Consider the following 26,511-nt stretch of genomic DNA (forward strand, 5'->3'; position numbering starts at 1 on the left):
CCACCTCATCTTTTTATCGTTTGTTACAGAGAAACTTGTAAATGTGATATCGCATGTCACGTGGTTTTTCATGTTCTTCTTCTTGTTATATTTGACCTAGCTTTTTACATTTCCGGGGGGCCGCTGGAGCCTAGGAGATTTATTTTATTTATTTATTTATTTATTTATTTGAATCAGGCTCTAGGCCCATAGAAAAATACCATAAAATAAAGAAAAATAACAGATACACACAAACAATCATCTATCTAGATGCATGAAAAATATTCGATATGAAACAACACCATAGATGAAGGAAGCCCAGTACATGATCGAGTCATTGAATACAAAATATAGACAAAGCGATCGAATGAGGCCTAGAACCAATATGATGCATTGGAATTTTGAACAAGTACAAAAATATTCGTCTAAAATCCTCCACAGTGCTCAAGTAAAAGGCAAAGTCAGCGGAACAAATGATTTGAAAGGACCGAGAAATTCACTTCTAGCCTACATTTTGAAATCTCTAAGATGTATACATGTTAGGAGCATCCTGGATTATGTTCATATTGTTTGGGTACCAATTAGAATGCCCGTGACTTTAAAAACAGGAACCACTATTTTCTTACTTTGTCTCACAAAACACTAGTGGTCGATAAATTTTATCCAAACGAATCTATATGTCATGTGGACCAAAGATGAGGCAAACTGCACGATGTTTACTCTCTAAAATGCCTGATTTGGCTGGATTTTGCCGAACAATCATTTCTGATTTCGGTCTTGGAACAGGTTAATAGCCCTGCCTCACATGCACTCATCTTCAATACTCTCCATAACACGTGAGCAGCACCCCCGGTTTGCACATGCCCTTTAACCTTTGTACTTTTGGTCGTCCACACGCCGACGCTGCTGATGTGAAGCGATATGCAGGGCCGTAGTAGTATAGTGTCTGCCGTTTGTCGCCCTGCAGTCGCTACTTAGAAGTAATTATATCCACCCAAGACCCATTTCGATGTCAAATATGAGCTCTGGCAAGAGGTTCCAAGGCAAGGTTGCCATAGTGACAGCTTCAACCGACGGGTAAGTTCTGCACAGCTGTAGCTCGAGGTTATGCCTGGTTAGTTGTTTTGCCGTCCGACCCAGGCAAAACCTCGACCTACTGTATGACTGTATTACAGATGTAGTGGAGTATAGCCTTAGGTGAGGTCTTGCTGCTGTATTCTAGCTCGAGGTTTTGCCTTGGTTTTGTGGGTTGGACGAATGCTGCCCAGCCATAACATACCCGGCCCCCAGGTCTGGTCCCTCCACTGAAAACAAGTAGCTGGGCGAAATACCATAACAAGATCATCAATTTAGAAAGGTAAACGTAACCATCGCTTGAATGTGCTAATGTGATACGGTTGTGTGGGAGGACTGTGATTACCCCAAGCAAACGTCATATCGGAAGGTGAAGTGTAGTGCTTCGGGAATGTTGAAGAGCAATGAATGAATGAATGAATAATTGGATGAGAGAATAATTCAATGTATGTCATACACATGTAGCAGCTAGGTGCAATGAGCAAAGGTAGAAACTTCATTTACAGTATTTATATTTGTAGGTGCTTTCAAATGTTCAGTCTTTTTAAAATACAACCCAATGGGACATACCGTACTGTTTAAACCAACTGTCGACATATGACCTAGACAGGGTTACAATGTAGGTCAGAGATCAGTTTATTTCAACATGATATTTTCCAAAGTTCAGCTTTCAGGAGAATCCCCTCCTGGCCTCCCTGGTCTGCTCAATATCTTTAATGCTGACTGCTTATCATACATGAGTGAGAGATATTCCATATTAATGTAGTTTAAATTAAGCTGGCCCTTTGTCAATACTGTTTTAGTTTTGTGAAGGATCAAGTGTAGAGCGCATCAGAGGGACTTCAATTTTATCAGAGACTTTGACAATTAAGGGGTCAATAATCTTCTCAATAAATGGATCAGCCGTCACACTCATCTGTTGTTATATCATTTAAATGTTATAGCACAGGGAACTCTGACTGAATAACAGTAAACAAGTAAATAAAAAATAGAAAACAAATGTCAAAAAATAAAAAAATAGAATAAATAAAAACAAACAAGTAAAAAAAATAAACAAGTAAACAGGAAAATAAACAAATGAGGGACTGATCAATTGTGAGACTAAAACAGGAAAAAAGACAAACAAGTAAACTACCAAACAAACAAACAAACGACTGATCAATCGTGAGACTTCCATGAAACAGACTAGACTAACCTTGCTATCGCATGGTCCTCCTCTCTAGATTCACCTTGCTACGGGCATCAGGTCCATTATGACTGAAACTTTGGAAATATGCAATTAACTATCAATCTCATGTATGTGTGTGGGGTCTTTTAGGTGATCGAAAATAAATGTAAAGAGGCATGTTTGTCTTCTTTATATGTTAATAGTGGTTAGAGCATCCAAAAATTTTTTTTTTCTATTTTATTGCAGTGTATAGTAGTAATGGTACTGCCAAAGAAGTTTAATGGCTAAAATACAAAGAGAAAATGGCAAAAAACCTACATAGTCCCTCCTAAAAGTGTCTCCAATCCACCCCTAGAATTTAATGGATTCACCCACTACCAATGCTTTTGACACTCATCATGTATATAGCCTGTGAAGCAGCACGTTTAATGAGATTAGACCATAACCATTGTCAAACATAGATTTAATCTACCCAATATGTGCCAAGCATCATTGATAAAAAAAAGTATATTCGGACTTGAGTTCAGTTGTATACAAATCTTTACTTTGCGGCATTTCATTGTAATTCTAGTTCTATTGTCAATTGCTTTAATTTATTATATGAGAATGCTAATTTTAGGTTGGGACATTTAACCCTTTGAACCCGGCTCAGACAGAAATGTCTGATGACGTCATAGAGTACCAGGGGGTCAGGGTGCAAAGGGTTAAACAAAGCCATGAGGTAAAACTGCAACCTGAACGTGACAATTGTTGATAATGGTCATCATGGGTCATCACAATAATTAGGAATTCGTGCAATTTTGGACAAATACATGCATGGGATGAATAGCCTCATCCTTGATATGGGGAAAGTATTGCAACATGATATAGTCTATCCAAATTGACAATGTAAAGATGCATTATTTGCAACTCACTGATCTGATTGAAAGTTTCATTCAAACTGGTACAGACACATTTTCTTTGCAGTCAACATGGGTCTTGATAGAAATTTCTCTATCAACAATTTGATTTACTAGTTGGAAAATGCACTTGAAACGAGTTTGACCTCTACACAAGCCTAGTTCTCATACAGAACTCAATCTTCACTGTCTGCTTTACAGTTGTTCTCTTACAATTGCCATCTTAAATCCCATCATCAACATTAGAAAAGGTGGAGACTGTATCATCTTCAGATGACTTGTGTGAATATTGAAATCAAAAGCTTTACATGCATCCTTCATAGCATTTGTCTTTTTTGTGTGACATTGATTTCAGAATTGGTCTGGCCATAGCAAAGAGACTGGCCGAGGATGGAGCACATGTGATGATAAGCAGCCGTAAACAAAAAAATGTTGATGCAGCGGTGGATCAACTTAGATCAGAAGGTCTCAGTGTCTCTGGAATTGTTTGCCATGTTGCAAAGGAAGAACACAGACGTAAACTCATTGAAGAGGTATGGTAAGAGTTCCTGTTATTAACCCTTTGTACCCTGACCCCCTGGTACTCTATGGCGTCATCGAACATTTCTGTCCGAGCCGGGTTCAAAGGTTATTAGGTAGAATGTGCCTCCAGAATCAATATATCTAGACTCTCAGATTGTTAAAAACAGTTTGCTGGTATTAGCTGCTGTATGCCTTCATTTTGAAGCTTGTAGAGTAACTGAAGTTTTCACTATCGTACGTACGGTTTCTTTCCACTGTGTCTTTGACATTCCCATTTTCATTGGTTTGTCAGACTTTGAACAAATATGGTGGAATTGACATCCTGGTATCAAATGCTGCAACAAATCCCGCCTTTGACGCAGTTTTGTCCGTAAGTAGCAAGTTAACCTCACTTTATCATGTAATTTTCTCTTCTCAATATAGTGATTCGAAAATGCATGTTGGTATTATGTTATTTTTTATACCTATTTAGACATTCTGCCCTAAAATCCATTTTGCTTCATTTTATAGATTTGTCACACTAGTGTAGTATTAAAGCCGATATTTAAACCTTCCAAAGCCAAATAAGTGATACATTAAAATCAAAGTCAATATTAACAAGAACATTTGTAACTCAAATATTATTATAATATGCTTAGCTGGAATTCAGCAATCTGATTGGCTGGAGCTGGCGTTTATATTCTCAATAAGAAGACCTGCGCGCTGCGTAACATTTTTGAGCTTGCACAAATTTCGAACTCCAGCGTGAGACAAGCGCAGCCTAATGCTATAACGACAAAAAAATCTACAGCTTGAGATTGATTTTGATTGTTAAATTTTAGTCTGGTGTAACTCGATGAACCCACAAATGAAGAGTTTGTATAAGCAGCGATGGTGATGTAACGATGACATAATTTTTAAATTCTCTTTGGGCGTTTCTTAAAGTAAAATTCTTCAGCTTAGATATGTAATCACGATATTGATGCGTTGCGTTACCGTATTTTATGGAATCAACTGTGCACGTGCGCACATTCTAAATTGTTCTTAATAGAGTTTGATTTGAGGCTATCTGCAGAACTCTTCTTCATATTATTGCTATTCAATTTGAATTTTTGACGTTGCAATGACCATTGAAATAAAAATCAGAAAATATGATTTATGACTGTATTTGATATAAAGATTGTAGTTTTCTGTGTTATCTTTTCTTTCAGACATCAGAGAGTGTCTGGGACAAGGTGAGACTATACATATTACTTTTATTGCTCCTAACTCATTCTGTACTTGCAATAATTGGTGCCTTCACTGCATTTTTCTGCTTTAAATGTTTGATGCTGTACATACACAGGACAACATTTTTAGTTTCCAGTTGCCATTGTAACAGAAGCTACAGGGAAAGTAGTTATTATTATTATTATTATTGTTTATTTCGGATAAAAAATAATCCATAGCAGAAAAGAAAAACACTACAAGTTAAAATAGTCTTTGACACCAAACATTCCATAACAAACTGTTTGAAAAATTGACATGGACAGTACAGAGGACACAATCACATTACTAGAGAGATGCAATCTGCTCAGAAAACTGTACGACTTGTTCCTAAGTGTTTCTTCAAAGGTTAAAACATGGAGATTAACAAGTAATAGAGTATTATTTTGAACATGACTATATTGAAAACCCGTTTGTTTACGAAATAGCCGAAAATATGCTCTCCTAGTGTTTTTAAACAGTTTCATAGAAAAATTACACCACAAGTAAGAACTGTACGGAATATCACAAAAACAGAAAATAAATGACACTTAACCGTCAAAGAAGCAAATTTAAAATCGCGAATGATAGCGTTACCTCTAGCGTATAAAAAACGAGTCTGTGCCTGAATATCTTCATTGTCTTTAAGGTCACAAGATATTAAATGACCAAGGTATTTGTAAACATTAACATAAGTCAGTAGTCTACCATTTAGATAAATTGGAACTGGTTTGAGTTTCCGAACACCAGGTTGAATTAACATACACACTGTCTTTTTCTCATTAAAAAATATCGAGTTTTTACTGCCATAATGGCCACAACAATTGACTAACATTTGCTGACCGTAAGCTCCGGTAGAAAAAATAACTATATCGTCAGCATAAATTAAATGGTTAACCCTGTAATCGCCAAGAAGACATCCGAACGACAGCATTGAGAGATTCCTACTGAGATCATCTAGGTAAACTGTGAAAAATATCGGTGATGAAATTCCGCCCTGCTTAACTCCGTTTCTAGACTGGAATGGTGCAGATAAAGTACCATTCCATTTAACAACAAAATCTTGAAATGTGTATAAATAAAACAAAATTTTAATTAAGTAAGGCTTAACTCCCCTTGACATCAATTTCTGAAAAAGCACGTCGTGACGAACATAATCAAACGCTTTTGAAGCGTCCATAAAAGTAACAAAAACAGGCGTGTTATGATGTTTATAATAACTCAAAATCTCCTTCAATACAAAAATAGCCATATCAGTACCATGTTCTGGTTTAAATCCAAACTGATGGTTCGTAGTAGAAAGGCAATCCATGGAGCGATTTAACCAAACCCTCTCCAACAACTTAGAAGCCGTTGTTGCAACAGCAACGGGGCGATAATTAGACTTGTCAGAAATATCGCCACCTGGGTTTTTGGGTATAGGAACTAAAACAGTCGTCATAATTTGCCTTGGGACAAACCCATGAATAAGAATGGCCGTGAAACAAAGAGACAATAGAACACACACCCGAGACGGTGCATATTTTAGATGTTCAGGGGTGATCTCATCGATACCAGATGATGCACCTGTTTTCAGATTTGTAATCAAATCACTAATTTCATCATGGTGCACAAGCATATCCTGACAAAACGGAATGTTAGGTAGAGCAGGTGTAAAGTCTACACCAGTTTTTGTCAAAATATCCTTATAATGATTTCTCCACATATTCACAACTTCTGCATCACCTGTACAACCATCTACCGATAAAGGAGTTGGTGTTTTACCTTTACGCTTAGCAACCTCTTTCCAGTACACTTTTTGATCATTATTTAAGCTCTCTGCTAAAGCCTGCGCACGAAGTTCTTTCTCGGCTTTTTTGCATTGAGCAAGTTGCCGTTTGAACTGCGCCCTCGACTTGCGCATTAGCTCAAACAAAGGCCCGGATTTAGGAGACCCATGATCTCTCCAGAACAGAAAGTCACTTCGGGCTTTATCGTGACTATCTTTAACTAATGTATTCCAACCTGGGACAGAATGATTATTGGAACACGCAGTTTTCGGAATAGACCTTTCTGCTGCAGATTTTAAAGAAGAGACAATGTCATTATAGAACATATCAATATCATCGAAATGGACACAACAGTTAGGGTCTGTGCAAACTAATGCTTCAACGGGAATTTTCACATTTGAGAGAAGTTTATCACACAACGAATTATAACGTGAGAGATGGGTGGGAGTTGACTTGTTCCAACAGGGCCTACAAGCATTTTTCTTGGGCTTTGAACTTATCTTTGGTAGCAAGTCAGTTTTGAGCGTACAAATTAATGGGAAATGATCAGAGGAAATGAAATCATAGTTGACAGTGACAGAATGAAGAATACTATTTGCCGCTCTTGTACAAATAATATGGTCAAGCCAGCTACGAGCTGCACATGAATCGCTTAAAAAAGTGAATGTGTTAGATGAGAGTCTCTCAATGTCAGCGAGAACAAGATCATTCTCTTTCACAAAGTCATTCAGAAGAAAATACTCAAGTTGATTTTTGCCTGGATCAGCATTGAAATCTCCAGCAATAATACAACAGCAAGTGTCAAGATCATTAATAGCCACCTGTAACAAGCCAAGAATTCTCCGGAATTCGTCAGTGTCAGAATTTGCTGTTGGCATGTAAACATTGAAAATCACAAGATCAGGACGATCAACCATTTCTATACGAATGCCTACTACACGACTTTCACAATCTATTATAATAGGCGAAACACCATTCAGGTTTTTACGCCAAAGTATACCAACACCCCCAAATGGTCTGCCTGTGAGAATGCCACTAGTACTATCGATGGCACTCACACCTATAGAGGTAAAATCATTATGAATTGAGCTGAGTACCGGCAGTTTGTCCTTGTTAAGCCAATGTTCTTGAATTAGTAAAACATCACACAAACTAAGTAAAGTACTGACATCACAAAGCGAAGAAGGTAAACCTCTGATGTTATAGCTGGCAATATTTATCATATTCGTGGACATTATTTTCTATTAATCTACACGTGAAGTACTTGATCTTTTCTCAGACAACTCCGATTTGGAGAGAAAATATGGTTTCACAAATACCCCTGAAGGCCATGTTTCAGGACGAAGTATGCCTTCAAAGGAGTTGTCTCTAATATCAACTTTAAAGGACGAATAAGTATCAAAACGAGTTTTAAGTTTGCAACCTCCCTTAAAAGTGTCAGAGCCACATACTTCGTCGATGTAGGTTTGAATCTGGTCAATAGATGTTTCCGGCGACAGACGACTGACGAAGACGCTGCGCAGTTTAGGCTGCCTATCCGCTACGCTGAAATGATGGGTAGAATTTCCGGATCCCTGAACGATTTGCTTGGTTTTACGGGGACGATTTACAGAACGAACCTTGTTTTTATTCTTTTTCACCACAAATGACCATGTTTGGTCCTCGCTTGTAGTTGTACCAGGAACTGGCATATTCGGAGAATCAATATCAGCTGCAGAAACTGACTCTGTTGGAGCGTTTTCCACGGCCGCGCGTTGACCTGTATGACTTTTTTCACGCTGTCTAATTATACAGGTGTTATCAACGGCAGCCTTGTCACAGGCAGAGCGAGTGGAGGCTTCGTTGGCTTCAACTTTAGAACTTACTCTGTCCAGTTTTTCACGCATATCTCGAACCATTTTCAGTAAACTTATGTAGTCAACATAGTCAATGTCAATTGGGGGAAGACGATGCAGACTCTGGGCAACAAATCTTGTCTGGGTATCGACAGGTAAATCAGCGACGCAATCAATAACATCACGAACTGTAAGCGTAGTTTTACGACGAGATGGCCCACGGTCACCAGCCAATTCAAAAACAATATTCTTGGCTTCATCAACCTCCGACTTAGTATAAAAGTCTTTGATAACTTTCTCCATGGCTGCACGTGTCATACCTGAGCTCAGCTTATTCACCACAAAGCAAGCCAGTTCACAGACAACGTTATCCTGTCTCTGCCGGTTGTCTGAATGAATGAATGTATGTACCCTAGGGTATTATGTACATCTCTATTAATGCGTAATAGGTGGATGTGTGGCGTTGTTCAGGGTCAGGCGTCCATAATCCGGCATCCATCAACTTTTTACATTCAAAGCTTCTTCTTCAAAACGGCCTGTTAGTTTTGGTAAAAAGTTTTTCTTACCAAAAGTTATATAAAGATTGTTGACTGCTTGTCTGATAGCTTTGATATTTGGTATACTGAATCATAGGGGTTATCTAAATATGATATATTCAAATTATGATGAAATGTGCAATTTTGTATTTTGGGGGAAATTTTTGCCATTTTTGGTAAAAAAATTCATTTTTCAAAACCTACTTGTCTGATAACTTTTATATGTGGTAGGCATCTTCTCAGGGATGATCTTAATGTGATATGTTCAATTATGATGAAATCTTCAATTGTGTATTTTTGCAGTTATTTTTGCCATTTTAGGTCAGGCCATTCTAAAATGAACTGATACAGATTTCCACCTTGAAAGTTCTTCATCAAAATGTGTCACAAGTAATTATTCTCTACATAACACAGATAACACAGCTCTAGTGGCCACTAGGTCACTTGTTTCAAATGTGTGGTTCTGTGACTTTAATGCAAAATGCTTTCATAAGGAAAAAATCATATTAACGCCAAGTTATCTGATATGAATATTTCAGATTTTTGAGGTCAATGTGAAGGCTACATTTCTTCTTGTCAAAGAAATTGCACCGTACATAGAAAAGCGAGGGTAAGGACAAATAATATTTCATAATTATAACCAAGTGTGCACTGAGAAAAGTATATTGTTCTAACATAGGGTGCATTTCACTTCTACATGTACACACAATGATATAACTTAATAGATAAAAAAATCACCATTCAACTGCACTCATACTGTTCTAGACATTAATATAGAGAATACAAGACATTTGTTTTCATATATCATACCAATAATTACATCATTGTGAACGTTTTGATATCATTACACCAATATGCTGCAATGTATTATGAACAGCACTGTCTAATGACAGCCAATACTCTCTAATTATCAAGCACATTAGGTTTGGCAACATAAAGGTTTGTCATTTATACCAATATAATTTGCCCTCTTTGACCTAATAAAAGCAAGGACAGTCAGAACTCAAAATAACAAGGCGTTCTGTAAAATGGAAAGAGATAACTAAAGATCAGCAGACACACCTTTGGTTAGGAACAAAAAGGAGTGGACTCCCTAGGTAATTAAAAATCCAAACAAAATTTTTTTAAGTCCACTAATCTTCAGTCTTGCGATTGAAATGATGACATGTGAATATTGTCTTTCACCGCATGGAGATGTTTAAGATCAGCCAGTATTTCAGAACCCCAAAGCAGTCATTTGCTTCTCCTCTAATGCAAAGGTACAGCAATATAACTCGGTAGACAAAAATTCTAGGACTAAAGTCACAAGTTGTATGACTTGGTATTGTGAACAATGTTGAACATCTTTGCCGATACCTTCACTATATCATACTTACACAATCTTGATAATTATGAAAATCTTAATACTACGTTTCTTGATTCACTTGAATAATTGAAAAAAACATTGTACCTGAATGACAATATCAATGTCTATCTCTAGTCATTTTCCATTATCAGCTTTTGATACTTCTTTAATTACAGTTTCATAAATATAAACTAGTTTGTACTGTGTATGACATTGTGTTTCTTGTTCTGAACAGATGTCAACAGTATTGAGATTCAGGATTATTGGCTTTTGTTACAAGATGAATTGTAGATTGCAAAATACACCCATAGCCACTTTAATGTTGATTAAGCCCACTTGATGCAGTCAGAAATTCTGTTTGTACAAAGGCAAAACCAGCTTTATCTGGGGTTTGTAAATGAGAGTTTACGATTGGCACCCTGTGTTCAAGATTGGGATACAATGTAACATTACCAGGTACTGGTCCATGTACAAGTCTTGTTGATTTCAATTTCCCCAGACACACTGTCTGCATGGGACATACAAGTTTGCATGATGCTATAGCATTGATCTCATAAATATGTGTTGCCTTAATAGACTAATTATCGAGTACAGGCTTTCATGAATGGAAGTGGTATATCTTGTGTCTCAATTTTTTTAACACAGGGTGCCAATTGCATGATGCTATACCATTGATCTCATAAATATGTGTTGCCTTAATAAACTAATTATCGAGTACAGGCTTTCATGAATGGAAGTGGTATATCTTGTGTCTCAATTTTTTTAACACAGGGTGCCAATTGTTACCACTCATTTACAACCCTTGGCAGGGTCTGTTTTGTCTTTATACAAGCAGAATTTCTGACTGTATCAAGTACTGTAGGCTTGATCAACAGTAAAGTGGCCACAGGTGTGAGCGGTCATGCATTTTCCTTTAGATTATCATTGTTTATTCTGGATGATGTAATAATGTTGATGGAGCAATTAATATGATGAACAGAAAAATGTGTGTGTTTTGTTTCCTGCCTTTCTTACAGAGGTGGTTCTATCGTATTGGTTTCATCTATTGGAGGTTTCGTTTTCAGTGGTGTAAGTATGCATGCCAACTCCAAATCATCTTCCTTTATATTATTCTGCTTTTCTCATTTTATTGTCGTAGATTTCTATGAAATGAATCATCCCCCTACAGCTTCAGTCAGCCGTGACTGTAATGTTCTGTTTGTCAGAAACACAAAACTTCCATCTTGTGCATGTGTGATGTGCAATTTTATAGTCATAGCAAGTGAATTCAGTTATTGAAAGTACAGCCTAGCTTGCAACACAAACAAACTTTGTCCATGATGGAGCAAGTTTGCTTGCACATGCAGTTATATTTAGTAACAAACTTGCAACCACTCGGCCGTACTATCAGCATGACATTAGCAGAAACTGCACCTTTATGTTCATAATGAACGAATTCACTTCAGAAATGAAAATGAGAAAATTGGCTGAATTTATAGAGTAAATGCATAGAAATCCATTTTCTTGGATAAACAAATTATTACGAGATACCCGTAATGCAAAGAGTGGTACATCTGATCACACCTACATGTATGAAAGTTGATGTTGTCTGTATAAGACTAGTTTTCTGATGCACTGATTTCTCTCAGGAGTGAGAGAGCATGATATGAACACAATGTGGCCTGACAGTGGAATTGTTATTTTCAGTTGCTAGGGGCCTATGGAACAAGTAAGACAGCAATGTTTGGTTTGACGAAAGCATTGGTACCACAGTGTGCCGGCATGAATATCAGAATTAACTGTATTGCACCTGGACTGATACGGACAAGATTCAGTGAAGCAGTAAGTATCTGTTTCATTGAAATACACTGTGTAATCCTATTAATGTCATCTGATTTCTCATGACAAGTCATGTGACAGGAAAAAAGCAGAGAGCTCTTCAAATTGTCTTCCACTTTGATAATTCTTCAAAGAAAATTGTAAAATTGTTGATACCTGACAAAATTCATCAGCAAAAGTTGTGGTTCTGTAGTTGTTGGGGACAAAATGAACGGATGTACAACAAGAAAGATTAAGGAAAGGAAAATTGAAAGAAAGAAAGAATAATTCCAAATTTTCATCAAATTCAGGTTGACACTGACAGATCAATTTCCTATGGCAATTCGTGCTAAGAATATAGGTACTTTCATAATTTAAAGGGTCAGTAATACTAAGTTCTGATGATTTTTCCATTATTTTTATTTTACATGTCAATTGCAAGTTCTTTCTCTACTCCCAAAAGAACATTGAAACACCCATTATTCAGCTTGGCAACATAGTGTCTATGTATGCATAAAATGCACTGTTACTGGTTACATATGAATTCTAGTCCTGACCAGAATTCAATTATCACCCATAACAACACAGTTTCCACATGTACATGCTGAGTTGACAAGGTGAATACTGTATATATATCAACATGCTTTGAGAGTAGAACAAGAAATTTGGTTGAAATAAAACACAAAAATAGTGAAAAAAATTATCAGAAGTTAGCATGACTGGCCCTTTAATTTTAACAATTATTTCATGTAAAATTTTTCAGTGAATTCAAAGCTAATACATTTTTCTACAATCATAAGGCCCACTGTTTAAAGGTTGAAAATATGGTTACATGAGGGAGATGTTATTATTTACGGCCTGGGGGGTCGGAGGAATTTGAGGGGGTAAAAATTGATTGCTCAAAGATAACACACTGCATGTTAAATTATTTTGCATTAAGATCCAGTATATAGGAGAATTCGATGATGAATCTTCCTGAATGTGCACATGAATCTGAATTAATTTCCATAAATGGCCAGTTGTCTATCTTCCTATTCTGATTTCACCTATTCAAATGTACACAAGGCAGTTTTTCACATATTTCAATGCTTTTATCCAAAGACTAGGCGTACAAATTATTGTGTCTATTGGCCATTTCTAGACTTGAATAATGCATTTACAATCAGATTTGTACACTTTCACATTTGTACACTGACAGAATTTAGAGTTTGGCAGGGACTATATAATTGAAAATGACATGTAGAGAACATTTCCTTCTACTTCTCCCTGAGGAATACAAATTAGCCTCACCAACATGATATATCATGTAAACTATGTAATGTTATTGTCAGCAAAGAATTTTCTACTCAGGACTGCTATGTATTTGTCAATAACAACATTGCACATTACACTGCTAGAGGCTGTTTTGACAAGTTGAACACTCTTTTAATGCCATTTCACCCGGGTTCCCTGTATACAGGTCCAACTTTACCATCGAAAACAATGGATTTGGGACAAACCATGATGGTGAAAGGGTTAATGCCATTTTGGCATGATTAGGGGAATAAACCTAAAGAATGTTTGCAGAGAAAATGAAAAACAATGACATACATATCAAAAGTTACAAGTAATGCTACTTTGACTTCACCTGATATGGAATAGTGGTTGCAGTCAACTTACATTCCAACTATATTTTATTTAGTTTGCATTTGCAAACAATAAATTGCAAATTTCTGTTATTATTAGTCCCCACGGACACCGTCCGGGGGGACTTATAGGTTTGGTCATGTCCGTGCGTGCGTGTGTGCGTCTGTGCGTCCGTCCGTCCGTCCGTTCACGCAGATATCTCAGAGATGCCTGGAGCGATTTCATTCAAACTTGGTACAAGGATTACTTCATATGTCATACAGATGCACGTCAATTTGTTTTGTGATACGATCCAATATGGCCGCCAGGCGGCCATTTTATTACGATTTTTTCATGTACAGAGCCATAACTCAGGCATGTTCCAACCGATTTTATTCAAAGTTGGTACAAGGACATTGACCAATGTCATAGATATGCACGTCAATTTGTTTTGTGATACGATCCAATATGGCCGCCAGGCGGCAATTTTATTACGATTTTTTCATGTACAGAGCCATTACTCAGGCATGTTCCAACCGATTTCATTCAAAGTTGGTACAAGGACATTGACCAATGTCATAGATATGCACGTCAATTTGTTTTGTAATACGATCCAATATGGCCGCCAGGCGGCCATTTTATTACAATTTTTTTCATGTACAGAGCCATTTCTCAGGCACGTTTCAACCGATTTTATTCAAAGTCAGTACAAGGTTAATGACAAATGTCATAGCTGTGCACGTCAATTTGTTTTGTGATACGATCCAAAATGGCCGTTCTGCGGCCATTTTACTACGATTTTTTCATGTACAGAGCCATAACTCAGGCATATCTCAACTGATTTATTCAAAGTTGGTACAAGGACATTGACCTATGTCATACATATGCACGTCAATCTGTTTTGTGATACGATCCAATATGGCCGCCAGGCGGCCATTTTATTACGATTTTTTCATGTACAGAGCCATTTCTCAGGCATATCCGCATGTTTCAACCGATTTTATTCAAAGTTGGTACAAGGACATCGACCAATGTCATAGCTATGCACATCAATTTGTTTTGTGATGCGATCCAATATGGCCACTGTGCGACCATTTTTTACGATTTTTTCATGTCCTGAACCATAACTCAGACATGTATCAAGCGAATTCATTCAAAAGTATTTTTATCACAGACCTAATGAAGAGGACTCTATCCTCTCTGAGGACCTGTAATCAAAATACCCATTAACAAGTGGGGACTGTGTCATCAACGATGACTTGTTACTAGGAATAAAGGTTTATATTTCTCCCTCTATATTACACATGCGGCACACAAAAGTATCAGAATGCTACGTGTGTACTAAAGATGAGTAAATATATGTTTCATAACTTGTCTCATGAAGAAAGGATTTATTTTATGAAGGCTAGCGCTCAAACTTCAAGCTTTTCAATTAAATTTTGTTTTATCTTTTAGTTGTGGAAAGATCCAAATGTTCAAGCAGACAGACTCCAATCCGTGCCAATGAACAGGTAATGTTTACATTCTCTGAAGAGGAGATTTTAATCCATAGAAGTTATTGGGGCTATACTTTTTGCACAGGTGTAGGAGAAATGTTGGGGACTTCCCATTCATTTGCATGCTGTTGTAAATACTTGCAAAGGGATCCATGATCTGTTACTGTACAAAGAGAAAGATTGAGAAACCTGTCAAATTTAACCTGTAAAGATAAAAAGCAGCATGCTCAATGAAACAGGCTGCATAACTGCAGTATTAGAATGTGACAGAGACATGACTGGTTATTCACTGCATTATCACTGCATTACGAAGACTGTATACCACACTGGCAAAACACACCCTAAAATATTGAGACACCTCAAATCTGCACATCCCTAAAATTTAGACCAACACCATAATTTAATATTCTTAATGATAATTTGGGGGGCTCTTCACACAAGCTTGTAGTCCTTTTGAAGAGTGACAGCCATCAATGCTCATCAGTACATGTCAATGGCTCTAGGTTGCAAATGGTCAGTATTTGAGGTCTGTAAGGAGACTTATTGACAAGCTGGAATCGTGAGTGTTTATGTAATGCAAATACGTACAGCCTGGTGTGAACGTGAGTGAGTGGAAAATGCCATACCCATCACAAGATGGTCCCTGCCATATGACGTGATGAAAGCAACAAGCTTGTCCTTTTTCTCCCCATGATTCAAAATACATTGATTTTGTCTGTTTTTGTAAAACATTGGGCGAGTTATATATGGCTCAAATGGCTTTTCCAATGTAAGCCACCCGAAAGCTAGCACATATGAAAAAATAGCCTTTGTTGGTGAACTTAGTTAACCAGTTAACCACCATTACACATTTTTCCTGTAATTGCAACATATATTCATGACCCCTGCATGTGTTACCTTACTTCCGGGCACAAAGCCCCGATTGAGTTACAAACCTGTTTGATTCAGAAAGCATCATCATTTGAGGAAGCTATTTACATTAAGCAGATGTGCACAATTATCCTATTGCTAGGTCAAAAATGTGTCATTTTTTCTGTCATGAAGAGTGAAAAGTTGACTTCCTGTCTATAAAGCCGTGAGACGTTAGCAACTGTATTGGTCATGAGAATGACCCATTTTAGAAATCAATGATTTGTACTGTGTACCTTTCATTGACTTTAATATTGTTTCCTCTCATTGTTCAGAATTGGAGAGCCATCAGAATGTGCTGGAGTCGTATCTTTTCTGTGTTCAGAGGATGCTTCATACATCACAGGTGAAACTATCGTCATTGCCGGTGGTCAGTCTGCAAGACTCTAAATAATCTAATAGAAGACATCATCAACCTGACCTTCCTTTGATATATCTTGGCAAATATTCATGAACTTACATATCAGCATTTAAAAGAGGCCAATACACATTTGCAGTGATAATGAAAAAACACTTCAATTATCAATTGTCAAAGTTTTCTTTAATAATGCTCTTAAAATATTTTAATTTTTTGCAATAAAGTTTCAAATTCATCAGAAGGGAAGAGTGTAGCAATGTGAGGATTATATGTGTGTCAGTTGATATGAATGTTAAAACCAACCATTCTACTGATGACAAATTAAAGGGACAAAGTCGGCCATTTTTCATGAATTTTGTTCGATGCAAGATACTTCTTATATTGTCTGACATGTTTAAAGAAGCTAAATGAATGGGTGACCATGCATATATTCGACCCCAGTTTTAAACACGATACATGAAACAATCATGAAAATGACCATGAATAATAATTCATATTTGTGATGATTTCATTTGATTTGTCTAAAACTGGGATCGAATATATGCATGGTCACCCATTTATTCAGTATCTTTCAACATGTCAAACAATATAAGAAGTATCTTGCATCAAACAAAATTCATGAAATATGGTCGACTTTGTCCCTTTAAAGCAAAACTTGGCAAGTGTAAAATTTACTTGGGGTAGTTCATGCCTCGAAAGTGACATACTTTAACTTTTGCTCAGTCTTTCCTCAAGAAATCTCTCAACAATTCTCTTTCAAAATCAAGAATAAAAATCCACGATCACCGTGAAAATGTTAGTACTAGGGAAACAACCTAAGATTTACTGATATTTGAAATTCAAAATGGCCGCATCCCTTTTTTTGCTCACGTGTTTACACACGTGAGCATATGTCGCAGCGATGTCTGTCTGTCTGTCTGTCTGTGTGTCCGTCTGTCTGTCTGTCTGTCTGTCTGTCTGTCTGTCTGTCTGTCTGTCTGTTGGTCCGATATCTCAAAAACGGCTTATCAGATCAGAATCAAATCTGGTACATAGATTCAGTTAGCAAATGGCAAGAACTGATTAGTTTTTGGTGGGTGTGGCTTGCATACTTTTTGCTCATTTGCATAATTAATGATTTTAGAAAAAACGGATATATATTAAAAACGATTACACACAATTTGATGAGATTTGCTACAAATGTTGATCACACCAAGATATATCAGCAGTGGGAACCATTAAGGGGTGACATGAAAGATAAATGCTAATTTGCATATTTAATGAACTTTCCTAACTAGGGATATATGTCTGATTTGACTCGATCAAAATTAACCAAACTTGGTATGTATATTAAAGATACTATGATTTAACATTATTGAAAGTCATTAAGCGTTTTAACTTCAGCCAATTCCTAATTTGCATATTTCATGAACTTTGTTAATTAGGAATATATAGAATTGACTTGACCAAAGTTGACAAAATTTGCTACACATATTGCAGATACCATGATACAACATTATTGACAATCATTAAGCATTTTTACTTAAGCCAATTCCTAATTTACATATTTAATGAACTTTGCTTATTAGGGATATATACCGGGATTTACTTGATCAAAGTTGGCAAAACATGCTATGTACATTGATGATTATACCAGGTACTAGGTTAAAACAATATCGAAAGTAATTTCACATTTTCATGTCAGCTAATTTATAATTTGCATATCTAATGAGCTTTCACAGCTCGGCATATATGGCTTGAAGGACTTGGCCAACGGTAATTACACTTGCTAGATAAAATGGTGATACAATAAGAGCAGTCAAATAACTTTAATGTTTTTATTTCAGCTATTGCATATTTGTATACTTCATGACCTTTTAGAATTAATCAGCGGTGATTATTGTTCATTATGTTGATCATAATAATTTCAATGAAGTTGCAAACATGTGGCAAAGGTTCAAATTTACACATAACTTCAATATATAATAAAACACATGAGCATTTTCAGTTCATATCTGGTTATTTTATTTATTTAAATTTTTATTTATTTAAATTTTTATTTATTTATTTATTTATTTATTTAGCACAAATAACAACAATATAAAAGAAAGAACAGATCTATAAAATACGCTGACAAGGAAATATTTGTGCATGGATAACACAGAAAAGTCCGTGGACTTATTTCAACTGTGGTCCAATTTAACTAAGACTAGACAACCTAATAAATAATATAGACGTCACAAAATAAAGTTACAGAAAACCGTACAAAAATTAAAAACCCGGATGAAATTCCTGCTGCCGGTTAATTAATAAAAACACTGGCAAATGAGTCTCACGTTGAATATATACATGATGACATAGAAAACCTGCAACCATTCTAATGTACAAATTCACTGTAAAAATGCCTCTTCAGCAAACCTTTAAAAATATTCTTTGATGAATTCTGCCATATATTACATGGCAAGTGATTCCACAATTTCGATGCAGAACAGTGAAAGCCAGTTTGAGAAAACTTTGCGCCGAATGGAATGTAAATAGACAGATCACTATGGCGAATATTGTGATTGTGAACATTCCTTTTCATAACCAAAGAAGTTGAAACATAAGAAGGGCCTTTCCCATGAATAATCCTATGCATCAAATTTAATTTTAGAAATGCAACTCTTCTATTGACCGGGAGCCACCCTAATTTTTAGCTTTCATTTGGTATACCAAAGAGAGCTTATCGTATAAGGTGGATCATTTCATTTGCATCTCATTTACATATCGTCTGTGTTTATGTACCGGTATGTATGTATGTCTGTTAGTCCGTCCAGATCAAAAACTCCTAAACCACAGCAGCTACCGGCTTAGTATTTGGTGTACAGGTGCACACAGAGATGGAGATGTGAATTTGTTCAAATGAACATGTAAGTGTCAAAAATATGCATATGAGGTAAAAAAAGGAAAAATCCTGCAAACTGCTAAAACTCAGTAACCATTGGTCAGATTCGGTTGAAACTTGGTATGTAGATTCCTTTAGGTATTCTAAATTAGGTGTGTACAACTGTGGATGATATTTTTGGGTAATTTTTTCAGTTTTTAGTAAAAAAATCTTTTTTCTGAAACAGCTTGTCCGATTGCTTTGAAAGTTGGTATCCATGTTCCTCGGGATGACCTCAGTCAAGTTTGTAAAAATTGTAGTGAATTTTTAGTATTTGTAATTTTGGGGCAATTTTCCCTATTTTTGGTCAAAAAAATTTTTTCTCCAAAAACTACTCATATGATGCCTTTGGTATTTGGTATACAGGTTCATAAGGTTGATCAAAATATGATGTGTTCAAATTCTTATCAAATTTGAAATTTTGTATTTTTAGGGCAATTTTTGTCATTTTTGGTCAAAAAAATGTATTTCTAAAAAACTGCTCATTTGATATCTTTGATGTTTGGTATACAGGTTCGTTTGGTTTATCTTAATATGATATATTGAAATCAGGACGAAATCTGCAATTTTGTATTTTTGGGGCAATTTTTGCTACTTTGGTTGAAAAAAATTTGTTTCATAAAATCTTTTTTAATAGCTTTGATGTTGAGTAGCAATTTTCCTATGTATGATCTTAATTTAATATGTTCAAATTATATCGTCTTCAATTACATATTTTTGCAGCTATATTTGCCATTTTGGTCTGGCTAACCTGAAGTGTGCTGTCAAAGATTTCCTCCTTCATCAACATGTGTCGCAAAAAGTTATTCTCTACATAACACAAAGCAGCTCTTTCAACTGCAAGGTCGCTTGTTTTAAATTCTCAGAGAAACGTCTTCAATTTCCTATTTTTATGAAGCTCCCTAATTTTTTATGGAAAAAACTTACAGAAAAAGTCCACAGTATTGATTCCATAACTTATTCATGTTGTGTTGATATGAACAAAATTAATAAAAATTGGTGAAAAGATTTTCTGATTTTTGGCGATTTATTCCTACAGGAACTAAGTATACATAATGTGGTGATTTTGTGAGCATTTCATATGGTAAACTGTATTTGGTGTTAAAATGTGTTAAAAGAATCATAAGAAAGCACAGCTGAAGGTGATTTAGCAGGTTTGGTTCCCAACAAATATTCTAAACTGTTTTCAATGTTTGAGAGTACCAGGGTTATAAATAGCTCTTACACTTCCTGTCATTGTATCTTTAAATAAACATTGTTGATATAAAAGGATGGACCATTTGATATCCTGATTGGGGGATCTAGATTTTCAGGAAAAAAAAACATTCCAAGCAAATGTCAGTGTAAAACGAATCTGCCAGTAAAGGCTTGACTAAAAGAAAGGTGGAAGAGTGAAAAAAAATACTGTACAGTGGATCAGGTTGAAAATAATGCTACCTTATCAATCTTCAGACCCCCCCCCCAAGGATATCAAATGGTCTACCCCCATGTCTTTGTGCACACATTTTACAATGCACTGCATCTCAGTTGAAGATTCCAAGTCAGGTCAAGATTTGAAAGGAATAGTCAAGTTCACCACACTTAAAATTCTTAAGTTGATCTCAGTGCCAGCACCCTTGTGACATATTGGTTTTATAAGTTATTTCAAAAGTGGATACACCAGTTGCACTGGAAGAAAACAAGGTTTACTTTTCCCTGTAGGGTTTTTGAGTTAATGGTTGTATGTTGGAATCTCTCTGTGTATCTGGTGTATGAGCAAAATGTAAACATTGGTTGCATGTTGTTAAGCATTTCAGTCAAGGTTATCTAGTTGTTCATTAAAATCAAGAAAAGGTAGCTGCTTGCCTGTATTTGCCAACACATAACTGTCTTGCATGCTGATTGTCTTAAACATTATCACATACTAAGTAGAAAGAGGACAAGAAACTAATTAAATTGATGTATAATAATCGCAATCATACCAATCCATAATCCAATAACACTAGGTCAGAATTTGTAAGACAATAGTTGTAAACAGAGACACAAAACAGCACAGAACAGACAGTAAATTGACGGTACACAAACAAAGTCAAATCAAAGAAAGATGTATGGACCTCTGGCCAAAAGACCAAGAAGTGATGTCGGGTGTTTCAAAAATAGTAAGCGCATATCCTGCCCCACATGTGGCACCCGCCATATATCAATCTGTAAGTCAGATAGGTAGTGGTCACTAACTAAGGCCCCATGTCACCGATGCCATCAGTGATCATTTGTCGAAGAGAGATATTGTATTTATCTACCAGCTTGTGATACCTGCCAAAAAAGCGTTTGAATGTAGAGACAAGTCTTGCTCTGGTGTAACCTTGATTTAACAGTTTGTAAGAAAGATGGCCATGTCTCTCTACAAAATCACCATATGAACTGCATGCTCTTGCATATCGAATAAGCTGGGAAATGTATACCCCATAAGCAGGTGAGAGTGGAATATTACTGATGAGGTGTGGAAAATTGATTATACCAAAGTTGAAATCATCTCTCTTGTCATACAGCCTAGTAGAAAGGTGACCATTAGAGTCAAATTCAAGTAAAATGTCCAGATATGAAGCAGAAAAGGCCGTTTCTGTAGTTTCTTTAATCTCCAATTCTGGAGGATAAATCATAGCGAGATATTTACTGAATTCAGAGTTATTCAATGAAATAACATCGTCTTTGATCTAAATGTAAGGTTGAAATATTCACCCTGAGTGCTATATCACTATTTTATCATTGCATCCAGCTGTTTGTTATAATATATATTTATCACTCTCCATGGGCCAAAGCACACTAAGAAGCCAATGTCATCACAGCCAGTCTGTGTATGTCAGTCTGTATGTCACCAGTCTTTCTGTAGACCAAGTTTGTGGAGCTCATAACTGAATAATTTCCATATTAAATGTGGCCAGCTTTGGAATGCTTAATCCAATGGAATCTTGTAGGCGTTGATAAAAGAATACTAGTAAGAAATACAAAAACATGATTTTTCATAATCTGCTATTTATATTGACAAGAGAGTGATTACTTTATTATTTGGTAAGTATGGTAGGAGGAACAATGTATGCGATAGTTTGATTGAGAAGCATAAAATTTGTAAGTATGTATTTTTGAATTTTTTACCGACTGTTGTCAAAAGTCTTGTTTTTGAGAGTCACATGTCAGATACCTGGTATCATATTTGGATTTTGAGTTCTAAGGATCATTTGATTACCATATATCAAAATATTGATGAAATTTGTATAAGAAAATATGAGCGAATTGGAAGACAGACGTTTGCAGTGCAGCTGACACACTGTTTTACAAAAAAATTAGCATGGAGCTATCTATATGTTACATGTTTAAAAGAAGTTTTGGGTACCATGTTTTGCATGTTTTTGTTTTTTTTTAATGCCAAATATGATATTCTTGAAGTCCCTGGTCTAATCGCAAAAGATTGAGAATTGCTGCACATTTTACCTGTGTATTTGTGGTACATACATTTACATGCTCAACTGTAAATTAGTATTTGTTCAAATGAAGTCAGGGTTACTAAAATGCTACTGAGCAACAAAAGTGAAAACTTGGTGAATAAACATTGGTCAGATTATCTTTGCAAGGCAGCTAACATACCAAATTGTACAAAAAGTGTTGCATGGAAGTCGCTATAAGTGAATCTGAAAGAAGTTATGGTGTAGAGATCTTGTATACAACCAGTCTTTCATTTTCAAGATGCAGGACAACATAAGTATATGATAAGTGTCATCTGTATAGTCAGTAAACGTTGCTGCTTAATCCAACAAGGTCAGGTTATTAGTTATAAACTCTTGCAAATGCAGGATGTAAATATAACAATTTTGTGTAAAAAAATGTTCTAACTTTGATTCGAAAGGATTTTGTTTTTTTTCATTGTCATATTGTATATTTATGGAATTGCTTGTTTGTGTAAGTCAAGTAATGGCTTCTACACAAATCCCTGGTTTGATGCTTTGAAAGTCAGTTAGAATAGCTTTAAAACAGATGTACATATCTGATGTTTCAGGCTTCTTGCTATATGTTTGTGTTTGGAAATTTCCCCACTGTCTATGTCACTGCAATGCTTGTTTACCTTGGTGGCAGTTTGGGACATACCATTATCATGTAGGTGTGGCAGCTTCATTAATAGTGGAAGGTGAGGAATGTCCATTATTACATCTTACCTTAGTCTTTGATTGTGCAACCATAGACCATAGAGAGACCAAATATTGTCTACATTAATTTTATGCATTACAATATTTTAAGGGACACGTTTAGTTTGGTATGGCTGATTTTATCACTAGTTATGATGTACTAGGTTGCATGGTATTGTGTAAGTGTATGTGATCAACATCTGCAAGTTGCCAACTATTCCATACTTCAATGGACGGTGTATCAAAATTTGTTCAAATGCACTTGACTATGAATATCACAAGCTAAGGTACATAGAAGCGTGTTGAATATCATGTATACATCCAGGCTTGCCACATGTAACCAAATGTGAGCAAAGTGTCATTGACGCTATTTTTAAAAATGAGGATCATCAATATGTGTTTGTGGCAACCCCAGTACAGACCGAATGATTTTATTTTGTGTACTTTGCAAACGATGTTTAATGTATGTTTTCAGCCAAAGATTCCAGTAGGCACTTGCATAATCAAACAAACAATTTATCAGGGCATTTGCCAGGAGTTTTCTTGAGTCGGTATCCAAAAAAGTACTTTTACGGTAAAGAAATATTAATTTGGAATCAGCCTTATGTATCACCTGCTAAGCCATACTTTCACCCGATAACCTTTGATCTAAATCAGCTCCTAAATAATTGACAACAACGATGTTAGTGCCATTACACGTTATATTGAGTTTACTACGGAAAGCCTCAGCTGCCTTAACTTTACAGATAGTAGTATGTTAGGAGGTTACATAATTACTTTATAACGAAAGAAAATCATTTTATGTGCCGACGTCGACACTATATTTTTATGTGCATCAGACATTACTCCATGTGCAAACATTAAGATATTATGTGCTTCAAGTATTGTTTAAGGTCAATTTACTATTATTTTATGTTCAAACACTATGATATTTGTGTCTATATATAGCATTATTTTATTTGCAAACATTAAGATATTATGTGCTTCAAGTATTATTTTAGGCCAATTTACTATTATTTTATGTTCAAACACTATGATATTATGTGTCTATAGTATTATTTTATTTGCAAACATGAAGATATTACGTTCTTCAAGTATTATTTTAGTCGTCAGAGAGTTTACAACCAACAGCTGAATTCATGTCATTTACATAAAGTGAAAACAGCAGCGGACCTAATATCGATCCCTGGGTAACTCCGCTGATTTGGTTCAATGGGGAAGTACACCCATTCACACTAACCATCTGTTGTATATCAGTCAAATATGATTTAAACCAATCAACAGCCCCATTTGTCAAGCCCACAGCTTTCAATTTACGTAACAAGATAACGTGGTCAACGGTGTCGAATGCCTTTTGTAGATTAATGAGAACCATTCCTGTCATTTGACCTTTGATGTAATCTGTGATGTGCATTAAACAAGTATCTGTAGAATAAGCCGGTCTAAAACCTGATTGGAAATCATACAACAAATTGTTTTTTGATAAATATGTTTCCAGTTGATTATAAACAAATCTCTCTAAAACCTTTGAGAAAACTGATAGAACTGATACCGGCCTATAGTTTCCCTCTAAAGTTTTGTCACCTTTCTTGTGGACGGGCACCACTTTTGCACATTTAAAATCTGCAGGAACAGAACAGTGATGAATGGAAAGATTGATAATATGTGTTAAAGGGCGTGGCGATCACTTCTGCACCGTCTTTCAGGAATCTTGCAGAAACACTGTCTAAACCAGTTGCTTTATGAACGTCGATAGCTGAGATATGTTTCAAAACCTCAGATTCATCAAAATAACGATTTACATGATCAGAACCATATTCACCGGACATTGATGGTAATTTGTCAACCAATGTTGAAGATATATTACAGAAAAAATCATTAAATCTCTTTGAGACTTTATGCTCATCAAAGCAAAGACTGTCGTCTGTGACGAAGCCAATGTTAGTTAAAATTGTACCTGATTTTTTCAAAGGCATCCCTAATTTTTTTAAAGTTTTCCAAATATATTTACCATTAATCCGTGACATTATTCAGCAAACCATTTCTTCACCCTGAAATCAGAGAATGAAAATCGAAATATGGGCAAATTTCATGATGTCATCAGTTCACTTGACCATTTACATTAAAATTGGACCAAATTTCGATCTTGAATTTGCTCTGTTAGCATTCTATTTCTGAATTAAGAATGACACGTTCAGCGCGGTATCTTTTGCGGCCAACGTTCTTTGCAATCAATAATACAAATGAGAATTACGAATTGGGTGAAATACTAAATTGTAGTTGGTTTTCCCGAGTAGGAATAGCGACGTGAACCGCTAGTTGTGCAATATTAACTGCAAATCGAAATTAGAAATTGGCACCACATGACCAACTTAGGGAGCTTCCATATTTTACAGAGGTGTCGGCGGAAATCAGGAGGTTTAGTTTTACGACACGACTGGAGTCAAACATTAGTGTTTGGAGAGTTATTCTACATAAGCTTTTTCTGGAACTATGGCAATAAAAAAAAATGAACGAAATGTAAAACCATAAATGGGTACATGGATGTAACTGCAGCAGTTCGTTGTCTGTAAAACTGTGGCAGTTTACGAACTTTCCGTAGATAGAACTACAGTTTTGAAACTAACACGAAAAGTAAAACGGTATATTCACTTCTGGATATGAAACTTTAGCCTATGATTAATCGTTTGATTATGACGAGTTACTTTGAATTTCAAGTTTGTGGATTTCAAAACCCTCTACAGGGAGTAGTAAACTTGACACTAAAAGTGACCCTTCAGAAGCCAGTGATTAATTTTAGACAAACTGTCAAAACTAGAAACGTGTATTACCCGCGTAAAAGTGATCATCGATTCTGAGGGGGCTAACTTGAGTGTCAAGTTCACTACCCCCGTAAAGTGAGTTGACATCCGTGAACTTGACACTCAACGTAACTT

General features: G+C 35.9%; 1 protein-coding gene across 1 annotated transcript; it reads left to right on the top strand.

Moving 5' to 3' along the window:
* Positions 1-857: 857 nt before the first annotated feature.
* On the top strand, positions 858-16,757 carry LOC139139967 (dehydrogenase/reductase SDR family member 4-like). The gene is made up of 9 exons (XM_070708940.1): positions 858-1,056; positions 3,476-3,653; positions 3,935-4,012; positions 4,833-4,856; positions 9,546-9,616; positions 11,368-11,419; positions 12,038-12,172; positions 15,209-15,264; positions 16,434-16,757. Exons 1-9 carry the CDS (start codon positions 989-991, stop codon positions 16,546-16,548), a joined length of 777 nt encoding a protein of 258 aa, XP_070565041.1. The 5' UTR covers positions 858-988; the 3' UTR covers positions 16,549-16,757.
* The last annotated feature ends 9,754 nt before the right edge of the window (positions 16,758-26,511 follow it).

Source organism: Ptychodera flava, chromosome 9 (genome assembly GCF_041260155.1).
Source record: "Ptychodera flava strain L36383 chromosome 9, AS_Pfla_20210202, whole genome shotgun sequence".
Classification (NCBI taxonomy): Eukaryota; Metazoa; Hemichordata; class Enteropneusta; family Ptychoderidae; genus Ptychodera; species Ptychodera flava.